Below are 14,154 nucleotides of genomic sequence, written 5' to 3'. Positions count from 1 at the left end.
GAGGAAGATACAAACAAGTGCAACCATATTCAGTGTTCATGGATAAGAATTAGCATCATTAAAATGTCCATACCACCCAAATCAATCTATAGATTCAATGCAATCTCTATTAAAATACCAAGGTTCACAGATCAAGAACAAACAATCCAAAAATGTATATGGAACCAAAAAAAACACACCCCCAAATAGCTCTAGCACTCTTGAGAAAGAAAAACAAAGCTGGAGGGATCACAATACTGGATATCAAACTATACTACAAAGCTATAGTACTGGCCTAATACTGGCACGAGAACAGGCATATAGATCAATGGAATAGAACAGAGAACCCAGAAATTGACCCATGCCATTATGCTTATTTAATAGTTGACAAAGGAGGCAAGAGCATACATTAGATTAAAGGCAGTCACTTCAATAAATAGTGTTGGGAAAACTGGGCAGGTACATGCAAAAAAATGAAACCTGACCACCAACTTATGCCACACACAAGAATGAACTCCACATGGATAAAAGACTTAATTACAAGTCATGAAACCATAAGAATCTTAGACGAAAACACAGGCCGCAAAATCTTAAACATCTCATGTAACAGGATTTTCACAGAAACATCTCCTATGGCAAGAGAACAAAAGAAAAAATAATAAATAGCACTACATCAGACTATAAAGCTTCTGCACAGCTAAAGAAACCATCCTCAAAATGCATAAGAAACCCATTGCATGGGAGAGCATATTTACCAATGCTACATCTCATAGGGGTTAACTTCCAAAATATATAAAGAACTCAACAAAATATATAAAGAACTCAACAAAAGAAAGACAAACAATCCAATTTAAAAAAATGGGTGATGGTCCTAAACAGACATTTCTCCAATGGGGACATATAGACAGGAACGAGACATGAAAAAATGCTCAATGTCACTCATCATCGGAGAGATACAAATTATTCACATGCCAGAATGGCTACCATCAACAAATCAACAAACAACAAGTGCTGGTGAGGATGTGGAGAAAAGGGAACCCTAGTGCACTGCTGGTGGGAATGCAGACTGTGGAGAACAGTATGGAGTTCCCTCAAAAAATAGAACTATCATTTGACTCAGTGATCCCACTTTTAGGAATATATCCTAAGAAACCCGAAACACCAAACAAAAAGAATATAAGCAACCCTATGTTCATAGCAGCAAAATTTACAATAGCTAAGATCTGGAAACAGCCCCCCAAGTGCCCATCAGTAGATGAGTGAATAAAAAACTGTAGTACATTTACACAATAGAATACTATCCTATATAATAAAAGCCTAATATGCTAAGTGTCTGGTTGTCCAGTCATCCATTCAACCAATCAAAGCATAATCCTATATAATAAAGAGGTAATATGCAAATTGACCATCACTCCAACACATGAGATGGCCATCCCCATGTGGACACAAGAGGGGCGCCACAATATGGCCAGCAGGGGAGGGCAGTTGGGGGCGACCAGTCCGGCAGAGGAGGGCAGTTAGGGGCAACCAGGCCTACAGGGGAGGACTGTTAGGGGCAACCAGGCCAGCAGGGGAGGGCAGTTAGGGGTGACCAGGCCGGCAGGGGAGGGCAGTTAGGGGTGACCAGGCTGGCAGGGGAGGGCAGTTAGGGGCAATTGGGCCAGCAGGGGAGCAGTTAGGAGTCAATCAGGCTGGCAGGGGAGTGGTTAGGGAGTTATCAGGAAGGCAGGGGAGTGGTTAGGGGCAATCAGGCTGGCAGGCAGAAGCGGTTATGGGTAATCAGGCAGGCAGGCAGGCAGGCAGGCAGGCGAGCATTGGGAGCCAGCAGTCCTGGATTGTGAGAGGGATGTCCGACTGCCTTTTTAGGCCCGATCTCACTGGCAGTCGGACATCCCTCGAGGGGTCCCAGATTGGAGAGAGTGCAGGCTGGGCTGAGGGACACACACCCCATGCACGAATTTCATGCATCAGGCCTCTAGTATGCTAATGATATGCTAAGGCCGTTCAACTGCTCGCTATGATGTGCACAGACGCACCGACCAGTAGGTTAATTTGTGCTGGGGTTTGGCCAATTGGGACTGAGTGAGACAGACCGGACATGCCCTGGAGCCAACCTCCCACATCCCTCTCTGGCCAGCCCAGATCGGCCCCGATCAGGACCTGGCAAGATGGGGCCAGACACGCCCTGGAACCCTTCCGCAGTCCCTCCCTGGTCCCAATCGTGCACTGATGGGGTCCCTTGGCCTGGCCTGAGCCCTCTCGCAATCCAGGACCCCTCGGGGGATGTCAGAGAGCTGGTTTTGTTCCGATCCCGCAAGCCAGGCTGAGGTACCCCCACTGATGCACGAATTCGTGCACTGGGCCTCTCTATTGTAGCTATGAAAAAGAAGAATCTCTTACCCTTTGCGACAGCATGGAGGGACCTGGAGAGCATTATGCTAAGCAAATAAGCCAGTCAGAGAAAGATACGTATCATATGATCTCACTCATATGGAATCTAATGAATAGAATAAACCAACAAACAAAATAGATCCAAGGACTGAGATGCATGGCACACACTGATGGATCTCAGAGGGAAGAGGTTAGGGCTGCCAGGCAGAGATCAACCAAAGAACTTTTAAACATCTATACATAACCCACAGACACAGACCATAGTGTGCTAAAGACCTGGTGGGGGGTGGGCCAGGGTGGAACAGGCAATGGGGGACATTCTGTAATACTCTCAACAATAAATAGATAGACTGGATAGATAGATAAATAGATAGACAGATAAAGTCTGTTGCACCATAAAATCCTATCTAATAAAGAGGTAATATCCAAATTGACCATCACTCTAACACACAAGATGGCCGCCCCCATGTGGACACAAGAAGGTCGCCACAAGATGGCCAGCAGGGGAGGGCAGTTGTGGGTGATCAGGCCAGCAGGGGAGGGCAGTTGGGAGGGACCAGGCCTGCAAGGGAGGGCAGTTGGGAGGGACCAGGCCTGCAAGGGAGGGGAGTTGGGAGAAACCAGGCCTTCAGGGGAGGGCAGTTGGGGGGAGAGAGGACAGGCCTGCAGGGGAGGACAGTTGGGGAACCCAGGCCTGCAGGGGAGGGTAGTTGGGGGTGACCAGGCCTGAGGGGGAGGGCAGTTAGGGGTGACCGAGCTGGCAGGGGAGGGCAGTTGGGAAGGACAAGGCCTGCAGGAGAAGGCAGTTGGGGGGACCAGACCAGCAGGGGAGGACAGTTAGGGGCAACCAGGCTGGCAGGGGAGGGCAGTTAGGGGCAATCAAGCCGGCCGGGGAGCAAGTAGGTGTCAATTAGGCTGGCAGGGGAGTGGTTAGAGGGTGATCAGGCTGGCAGGCAGAAGTGGTTAGGTGCAATCAGGCAGGCGAGCTGTTGGGAGCCAGCAATCCTGGATTGTGAGAGGGATGTCCAACTGCCCATTCGCGCACGATCCCTTGAGGGGTCCCAGATTGGAGAGATTGTAGGCTGGGCTGAGGAACACCACCCTCCACCCCCGTACACGAATTTTGTGCACCAGGCCTCTAGTGTATATATATACATATATATATATATATATATATATATATATATATATATATATATGTATGTATATGTATATGTATATGTATATGTATATATATATTTGGAGAAAACAGAAAGCAAAATTAACCATGACCAGAAAGACTCAACGGAAGACATTCATTAGTTATCTAGAATGAAGAAAAAAATGAGATTTTCCAAGTAAATGACTTCTTCACGTAACTGATCTTTAATTGACAAAAATCTTTCTCTTAGACTTTTCAATAGAACTTTTAAATGTACAGTATTTCACATTTTTGGCAATTTAACACTACTATGGAACTCACTGTCAGTTATTTCACCACATTTGAGGTGCTAAAAAGGTTTTCTTTTTATACTTAATTGTCATAAGTACTATGATTTGGGGGAATTTTAAGAATATACATTTTTTAAGGGTTACTGTTCATCTAGGTCAGTGGTTCTCAACCTTTCTAATGCCGCAACCCTTTAATACAGTTCCTCCTGTTGTGGTGACCCCCAACGATAAAATTATTTTTGTTGCTACTTCATAATTGTAATTTTGCTACTGTTATGAATCATAATGTAAATATCTGTGTTTTCCGATGGTCTTAGGCGACCCTGCTAGTGGGTCACAGCGACCCACAGGTTGAGAATTGCTGCTGTAGAGCCTAAGACCATCGGAAAACACAGATATTTACATTACGATTCATAACAGTAGCTAAATTACAGTTATGAAGTACCAATGAAAATAATTTTATGGTTGGGGGGTCACCACAACATGAGGAACTGTATTAAAGGGTTGCGGCATTAGAAAGGTTGAGAACCACTGATCTAGGTCATTGTGTCCAATCTTCCCCCCCACCCCTCCCGTCTCAGGTGGCTTAGACATTTCTTTCAAATATATGTTTTCAATATTACCAAGATAACAAGGACAGCATAATCAACCACATCTATGAAGTGACAGGAAATAAGTATTTGGTTAAGAATTTTCACCCCAGACTTTCCTTTAATGCAGGACTTATCAAACTATAGCCAAGCGGCTTAACCTAGCCACATACTATTTTGGCAAATAAAGCTTTATTGAAACACAGCCACACCCATTCATTTACATACTGTTCAGGGTTGTTTTTGTGCTACAATGACAAAGTCACATTGTAAACCATGGGGCTCGCAAAGCCTAAAGTATTTACTATCTGATCTATTATAGAAAATGTTTGCTGATCCTTGCTTCAGGGTTTCAGAAAACAAAACAGCAACATTCACCTACATTTGATTAACTTTACCACCTCCAAATGGTTTGAATGAGTCACCAGAGTTCCATTCACCTGCAAGAAAATGAAAATAGTGCATATCAGATACATTCCACAGACACATAGGTAAACTGATTTCAGGAATTATTATGTGTAGTATAGTCAATTATAATACAGTAGATGGGACTATGTATATACTAAAATATGTATATGTCTGATTCAATATTTCACTTTTACCACTGTCCCATCAGATATACTCAGCAATAAAATGAACTTGAATGCAAAACAAGGCCTTGAATGAAAGGGCATTGCAGTGTATTCACCATGACAGATGATGAAACATAACGTACAACAGATTTACAAGCCTTCACAGTGGAGGGCTCTTGCATATAGAAAGTATCTCTTTGCCTTTAATTATAAATGCAGTGATTTGTTAAAATCATATGCATTGTTAAAAGATAAAAAAATTATTACCAAAATAATATTCAATTTACTTTTAGTTTCCCAATTATGACCTAATCTTTATAAAGAAGGGGTTTTCAAAGAGGCTAAATGTAGGAAATGTTATCCAAAGTCTCCACTGGACAATACAAATTAAGGTAAAAATATCAAACATGGATCTAACGTTAAAACTATTTTTCTCTGATTTTTATAAGTTAAAATACTACCTATAACAATAAAAGCCTAAGTGACCACCACAACTGAACGGACAACCAAACAGGCTGCGCGGGGCAACCAGGCCGGCAGGGGGGTTAGTGAGGGGCGACTAAATGACCGAACAGCAGGCTGCGTGGGGCGATCAAGCCCACGGGGGGGGGGGGGGGGGCAGTTGGGGGCAACCAGGCTGGCGGGGGTGCAGGGGCAGTGAGGGGCGACCAAACGACTGAGCAGCAGGCTGCATGGGGCGACCAGGCCCACAGGGGGGCAGTTGGGGGCAACCAGGCCGGCAGGAGGGTTTGTGAGGGGCGGCCAAATGACTGAGCAGCAGGCTGCATGGGACGACCAGGCCAGCAGGGGGGTTAGTGAGGGGCGACAAAACAACCAAAAGGCAGGCTGCATGGAGCAACCAGGACCATGGGGGGGGGGGGGCAGTTGGGGGCAACCAGGCCAGCAGGGGGTGGCAGTGAGGGGCGACCAGGCCGGTGCGGGGGGACAATTAGGGGCGACTAGGCCGGCAGGGGGGACAGTTGGAGGTGACCAGGCCGGCAGGGGGGCAGTTAGGGGTGATCAGGCAGGCAGGCAGGTGAGCAGTTAGAAGCCAGTGGTCCCGAATTCTGAGAAGGATGTCCAACTACCTGTTTAGGCCCGATCCCCAGGATCGGGCCTAAACCAGCAGTTGGACATTTCCCGAGGGGTCCCGGATTGGAGATGGTGCAGGTGCAGGCTGGGCTGAGGGGACTCCCTCCCCTTGCAAGAATTTCATGCACCAGGCCTCTAGTCAGTGTATAAACCAGAAATAAAGGTATACTCATCATGACCACCAGAGACCACCTTTGTTAACCATGATGTTTAATCCTAGACACTATTCTAGCACATATACACCACATACACAGACACACAATACATAAATTATTACTGTCTTTTTTCTGTAAATACTTATCACTGTATTGTGTATATCTTTCATTATAGGTATACACATTCTTAAAAGCTGCAGATAAAATGCAATTTATTTCTCTAGCTCTGTTTATGCATATGTAGGTTGTTTATAAGTTGTCAATATGATGAAACCGAAATGAATTTCCCTGTACACATTTCATAGTTGTATACTTATTTCCTTAGATATATTCCTAATAGCAAAATTGCTGGTCAAGGGTAATATACTTACTTAAAGTATATATTTTTTTATACATATTCACAATTCCCATCCAGACTTTACCTTATTTATACCCATGACAAGCTTATGAGAGTAGCCATTTTACCATGCCCAAACTATACCTAATACATATCATCAATCTTTAGAATTTCTGACAACCAAATATATTTTCATGTATCTTTAATTTAGTAGTGAGGTTGGACATACTCTTATTAATATATTACTTATTTCAATTACTTTGGGGAATTGCCTGATAAAACTATTTGCCCATTTTTCTATTAGTTTATTCTTTTCTTAGTACAGGTAATTGAAAAGTGCTCCTTATAATTAAGAATATACTCTGTAATATGTTTCAAGTATTTTTTTCCAGATTGTTCTTTGTTAAGTATGTTCATGGTATCTTTTCCTGGATAGTAATTTTGTTCCAAGAAATCAAATGAGCCCTAGCTGGTTTGGCTCAGTGGATAGAGCGTCAGTCTGCAGCCTGCGGACTGAAAGGTCCCAGGTTCGATTCCGGTCAAGGGCACCTGCCTGGGTTGCAGGCTCGATAGGGGACATGCGGGAGGCAGCCAATCAATGATTCTCTCTCATCATTGATGTTTCTATCTCTCTCTCCCTCTTTCTTCCTCTCTAAAATCAACAAAAATGTTAAAAAAAAAAAAAAAGAAATGGAGGGAGGGAAGGAGGGAGGGAGGGAGGGAGGGAGGGAGGGAAGGAGGAAGGAAGGAAGGAAGGAAGGAAGGAAGGAAGGAAGGAAGGAAGGAAGGAAGGAAGGAAGGAAGGAAGGAAGGAAGGAAGGAAGGAATCAGATGAGTCAAGTGTCTCAAGCGTCATTACTGACTAATCCATTCTTTCCTCCTGGTCAGATTCAAGGCTGCTCTGGGCTCTCTATTCCACTGATGGATCTACACCAGACCAGGGACACTGCCTACCTTCCCCCACACCCTGTCACCTCACCCAAACCTACCCACAGAACACTTGTTCATCAGCGATTCTTACACCTTTGTAAAGTTCATTTGAAAGAATAATCAGACAACTAATGACAGACCTCCCCAATTCTAACAGTATATTTTAATGAGAATTACTTGTTAAAAAATAATATGGGGAGAAATGATCTTTACAACAGTGAATTACATTCCTATCCAGGAACATACATTACTCCATTTATTCAAGCCCTTTTTATGCCTTTCAGTATAGGATAATATTAATTTTTTTAAAATGAGTTTTTATAGACCACAAATCCAACATATGTAATGTGCTGCGTTTTACAAAAATCCAAGTGAAAAAAATAAAAATATGGCTAATGTATGCTATGGGTTTTTAATTCCATCATAAATTCTATAGGTTGTTTCCTTACCTTGATGATCCGATCACCTGTCTGTACTCCAGCCCGCATGGCTGCTCCATCTGTAAGAGAAGCTAATTAATTAAAATGTAACTCACTGGCACTGATTGACAAGTTCTTAAAAGAGAGGAGCATAACGAAGTGCTCACAAACACGGGCTGTCAAGTCAGACAGACTTAGGTTCAAATGCTGCCCCTGCCACTCACTAGCTGTGTGACCTTGGACTGCTTTTATGTTTTTTACTCTAAGCCTCAATATCACCTATAAAACAGGAGATAAAAATACTACCTCAAGTCACAGCACCCAGCATGAAGTAAGTATTCAATATATGGTAATATCAGTAAAAGATACTGTTGCTGTTTTGGAAAAAGAATAGATATTTTTGAGCCTATAACCATCTGCTTAATCTGTCTCTACCAAACATCTCTACAGAAATAATATTCAACAAACTTCTGTAAGTGATGATGCATAAAGTATCACGACACAGAGTACTATGATTTCTATAACCATAAAGTGCAAAGAAAACCAACTGGGGGAATTCATGCCTAAAACTACGATACTAAAGACAAATCTAGCAGCACGGCTATATAGCCTGCACTGTATATGACTGTGTTATTCTGGGCAACAGATTTTATTTGTACTTTTCTGTTCTTACTCTGCTCTTGAGTGACCAGACAGTTTTAAAATGCCTTGCCTTCTTTGACAGACTGTACGAAGACTGGGTTGTCTCCACTGACCGTCAGCCCAAATCCATTGTCACCCTTCTGGATGATCACACAGCGCTGAACAAGGCCTGCACGGGAACCACGGACAGAGAGAAGGAAGAGAAAAACAAAGGGAGAAAATATAATAATTACATAGTAGCAATGAACTGTATTCTTTCTGGAGAAATACCAGGCAGCACATGAAACCCATATATAAAACAAGAGCGCTGACCCCATGAGCAAAACAAACATGAGAACATCACACAGTCATATACATGGTCTCTCACTGGAGAGGCAGCGTGGAATGGGTCCAAGATTAACCACAGCTCTGGCAAACTGGAAAGAGGAAGTATTGGAGAGGAGACAGTTATAAGAAACGCCCATTCACATCTATGCTATTACTGGTAATTTAAAATCCTCCCTACCACCCTGTGTCTTGGTGCTCTTAACCACCCCCCAAAAAAACAAAACGCACAACCAAACATTTGGGACATTAAGCTAGAAGCAGCCCACAGTACATTCTAGAGAAATCCGCCTCCCTCTCGGGAACCCGCTCAGAAACACAGGCTGCATAAAGAAAGAAGGTGCTCGCAGAGCTCCTGCCACTCTTGTCCCAAAAGAAAGGAAAAAAAGGAAAGCTACAAAGGGCAGAAAAACCTTGGCTCAAAGAAAAAAACCAGAAAAGATAAGAAAGTAGAAAAGATAAAGGATCTGTGAGCTCCACCAACTCTCTCTCCCTTTCATAGCTGACCTGCCTCCTCGGAGCAGGTCTTTTCCTCCCAGCTAAACAGCAAGGAGCTGCCAGGGCCAGGGGGAAGAGCGCCGCCCAGGGGCAGGGCTGTCCGTGACGGAGGAGCCTCCTTAGTCCCAGCCCTTGTACTGTGGGTCAGACAGGAAGATCCTCTACTGTGTTAACCAAAGACCCAGTACACACTTTCCGTTTTACAGAATCTAATCATTTCACCGAAAATCAATCTTCAGCCCTAGCTCGTATGGTTCAGTTAGTTGAGCATCATCTCATGCATCAGACAGAGGTCACTGGTTCGATTCCCAGTCAGGGCACAAGGCCAAGCTGTGGATTGATCCCCAGTAGGGGGCGTGCAGGAGGCAGCCGATGGATGTTTCTATCCCTCTCCCTTCCTCTTTAAAATCAATAAAAACATATAAAATCAATACATAAACAGCTGTAAAACAGCAGGTATAATAATGGTTAGAAAATATTCTTCAAAATAAAGATTTTTATACAGAGCCATGATCTTTTATAAAACAAAGAGTATGTTAAAGACTGCTTATTTTTATATAGATTTATGTAGATTTCTAGCTGTTAATGAAATGTCACAAGTATGTGAGCCTACTGCAGATGAAAGAATATAACTAGATGCCAGCATGAAAAATATGAATCTTAAATTTTAACTCATAACCCTATACAAAATTTAACTTAAGCAGATCATGGACCTAAACATGAAGCTAAAATTTTTCATGAGAAAACACAGAAAAAAATCTCCAAGACCTTAGGGTAGGCAGAGATAGTTGAGGATGCAAAATGTACCAACTAGAAAAGAAAAAATTGGTAAACTGAACTAAAAATTTAGAACATCTGCTCTTCTAAAAGACACTAAGAAAATGAAAAGGCAAGCCACAGACTGGGAGAAAATATTCACAAAACAAATATGTATGTTTATATCCAAATTACATATTTGAAAAACTCTACAATTTAAAAATGGAAGATATTTTAAACCAGGGTTGTCAACCTTTCAGACCTCACAGACCACCAGTGGTCCATGGACCACCAGTTGGCGACCGCTGCTTTAAAAGGGACAAAAGATTTGAATAGACACATCACAAAGAAATACCAATGCATAATAAGCACATGCAAAGGTGCTCAATATCTACAGGCATCAGAAAAGCGCAAATTAAAATCACACTGAGATGCCGTATACACTAACTGAAATGGCTGAAAACAGGAGTGACAATACCAAGTGCGGGCACAGCTGTGGAGCAACTAGAATGTTCATCCATCTGGTGGGAATGTAAATGGTACACTTTGAAAAACAGTTCAGAAATTTCAGCATGTATTTATAACTGACCCAGCAATTTCATTCCCAAGAGAAATGAAAACTCATATGTACATAAAGACTGGTAGACAAATGTTCATAACAGTTTTTTATTCATAAAACCCCAAAACTAGGAAATAAAACAAGAACTAGGCATATATGCAACTAATGAATCACAAAACATAATGCTAAGCAATGGACAGCAGGTACAAAAGGCAGTGAACACCGTCTGGTTCCAATGTAAACAGACAAACTAAACTCCAGTAACGGAGATCAGGTTAGTGGTTGCCTGGGGCAGACTGGGGAGAATGAGTGCAAAGGGACATGAAGGAATTTTGGGGAGCGATGGAAACGTCCGGTACTTAATTAAGGTAATGGTTACATGAGTATATTCACTTGTCAAAACTTACTGAACTGCACACCTAAAGTGGATATATCTTATTTTATGTAAATTGTACACCAAGAAAGTTGATTTTCAACATTAAAAAAATGTGTTACCACTCAACTCAAGAAACTACTAAATATTAAATAGTATTTGAATTTACCACTACCACAAAATAGTCCATTGTAATGAGGGTAGAGGAAAGACAGCCCATCAAAATCAACCATTTTCCTTTGCTTAATGTTGCTTCCTTCAAGTAACTAGGAAAAACTATAAATGGAATGGATATGGATACATAAAAACAAGAAAAAGGCATTCTTTATAAGTTTCTAATACGGAATACAACAAATATAGAAATGAGAGAACCTCAAAATAGATCAAGAGCAGTGTTGTACAGGAAGCTTTAAAAAATCATGGTTTTACCCAGTCCTCCATGGCAGGGCCCTTTGGCCGTTTCCATGTCGTGGCCACCGTGAATAGTGCTGCAGTGAACATAGGGCAGATATATCTTTGTGCATACATGATTTCGAGATTTTCAGGCGTATACCCAGGAGAGGGATGGCTGGAACATACACACAGTGGAACACTGCTCAGCATAAGAAAGGATGAAATAGCGCCACTTGCAACCACATGGAGGGACCGTGAGAGCAGTATGCCGAGTGCAGTCAGTCAGTCAGAACAGCTGAGAGCACTAGGCTCTCACTCCCGTGTGGGACATAAAACGGAAACTCGCGGCACACAGCAGTGTGGCGGTTGCCAGAGGGAAGGGGATGCGGAGAAGGCGTCCTAATATGAGGTGACGGGAGGGGATCTGACTCTGGGTGGTGGGCTCAGTGTGCCATACACAGATCCTGTCACAAAGAAACCCACACCTGAAACCTGTATGTTCATGTGGACCAATGTCACCCCAATAAATGTAATTTTAAAAATATATGGTTTTGAAAACATAAATACCCGATGTCCTCCTTTCCAGAGTTACTTGAAATTTCAAAATGAATTATATATTGCGACTTTCAAGTAAAAATCAAGACAACTGCAACACTGAATACACACACACACACACACACACACACACACACACACACACACATTTCATACTATATCCACCTCCCCAGTTCTCCCACAAGCTGCAAGTCAGTGAATTGAAGGTTCTAATCTTGGTGTTCATTGTACTCAGCCACTCGCAAACTCATCTTCAGGTCACTTTAGAGCAGCGGTCACCAACCTTTCAGACTTCACGAACCACCGGTTGGCGACTGCTGCTTTAGAGAACCGGGTGCTTGTGAAAATGAGGGCGAGTGAGGGTTAAGAATTTGCATGTTTGGCCATTTCACTGTAATACAATGAACATAAAGTAATTATTTAATGCCTGACACATACTAAGGGCTCATAAATGTTAAGTATTATCTATTGATATAAAAGGCTAACATAATATGCAAAGTGTCCCCTCGGGAGTTCAACCGGGAGACCCAGAGTTCGATCACTCACTATGACATGCAGTCACCACCAGGGGGCGGTGCAGAATGAAAGAAGGCCCAGCTGGCAGCCAGGGAAGGAAGGCCTGACCCGGCAGCCGGAAGGCCCTGATCAGCCCTGATCGCCAGCCAGGCCTACGAACCCTACTCATGCACAATTTCGTGCCCCAGGCCTCTAGTTTTATTATGATTGAAGGTAAGTTGTCTTTGGACTTTCCTCATCAGACATATAGCCATCAGTTAAAAACCAATTAACACCTGTATGTTAACTAACTCCTATCATTTTTGCAATTTCTCCTTTAAAAGGAACAATCCTCATTTATGTCTTTGTCTAAATTTTACTTTAACAGATAAGCAAATTAGTTTTAAATGGGGCAGGAAGAGAGAAGAAATTTAACAGAGCAGGACTTCTGGGAATAGGGAACTTCAGAGATGAGAGACAATAGAAAAGCTACGAGAAACAAATCACCTCCTCTTAGAAGCCTTTTCCGACGATCCAGACTGGAGGAGGGGAGTCCTTATAGCCCCCCTGCACCTCTGGTTACCCCACAGTGCCATCTGATTTATATTCGTCTTGTCCTTTCCTCAGAGTATATGCTCCGAGGAAACGGACAGGGGCTCTATTTTATTACAGTCTTATGTCAGGACCTGGCAATTGCCTGGCACAGGAAAAACTTTTTTTAAAAATTGCTAATAAATAAGTGAAAACTGGATAAGTAGAAGAGTCTAGGGAAAGGATGGAAACTCAGAAAGGGAGGTGATCTAAGAGGGAAAAAAAATACCAGTACACACAGTCAACTTTAGCAAACAGACCCAGGGCCCTAACAGACTTTTAAGGGTTGAGTAAATACAACAAGATTCCCTCAAAATACTACAAATCTGTTTTCTCCAATTCAAAATTGTTCAGTCTAGTAACTTTCCCTTTAATTCTAAATCAAAAGGAGAATATGGAGGCCCTAGCCAGTGTGGCTCACTGGATAGAGCGTCGGCCTGCAGACCCAAAGGTCCCAGGTTCGATTCTGGTCAAGGGCACTTGCATGGGTTGTGGGCTCAATCTAACATGCAGGAGGCAGCCAATCAATGATTCCCTCTCATCATTGATGTTTCTATCTCTCTCTTCCTCTCCCTTTCTCTCTGATATCAATGGAAACATATATATTTTTTAAAAAAAGATGGGAGAACAAAGGAGAAAGAGGAAAAGGAGAAAGAACAATGGGCACACCCTATTCCCCTGTCTCTTCTCCCCAAACCCACTACATTGTCCATGTAATATTATGACATCTACTAACCTAAGAATCTGATATCTTTTAATATGTAAGAACTAGAAGCCCGATGCACGAAGATTCATGCAAGAATGGGCCTTCCTTTCCCTGGCTACCGGCACCTCCTTTCATCTCCGGCCCCACCTTCCCACGCTGCCCAGAGGCCCTGAGCAGCTGGAGCGGTGCAGAAGGCCTGTGTTGTCACCCCTGGCCGCTCAGCACCTGCGCATACAAATTAACCTGCCATCGTGGTTGGGTTGATTTGCATACTCACTCCTGATTGGCTGGTGGGAGTCACAAAGGTATGGTCAATTTGCATCTTTCTCTTTTTTTTTTAGTGTAGATTACTAGACTAATACAAAA

General features: G+C 42.9%; 1 protein-coding gene across 3 annotated transcripts in view; it reads right to left on the bottom strand.

Annotated features, from left to right (window-relative positions):
* The window catches only part of ARHGEF12 (Rho guanine nucleotide exchange factor 12), a 244,174-nt gene that overhangs the window by 136,972 nt on the left and 93,048 nt on the right, over window positions 1-14,154 (bottom strand). For 2 of the 3 annotated variants that reach the window (XM_079787790.1, XM_079787791.1), the window contains 3 exons: window positions 8,609-8,707; window positions 7,927-7,976; window positions 4,774-4,831 (listed from right to left, as the gene is read on the bottom strand). In XM_079787790.1, coding sequence (XP_079643916.1) covers window positions 4,774-4,831; window positions 7,927-7,976; window positions 8,609-8,707 — 207 coding nt within the window. Of the gene's footprint in view, window positions 1-4,773; window positions 4,832-7,926; window positions 7,977-8,608; window positions 8,708-14,154 lie in introns of those variants that run through there. The other variant, XM_079787792.1, reaches the window with a different exon arrangement.

This window comes from Cnephaeus nilssonii, assembly GCF_951640355.1.
Source record: "Cnephaeus nilssonii genome assembly, chromosome: 13".
Lineage (NCBI taxonomy): Eukaryota > Metazoa > Chordata > Mammalia > Chiroptera > Vespertilionidae > Cnephaeus > Cnephaeus nilssonii.
This window is presented reverse-complemented; position numbering and strand designations above follow the sequence as displayed.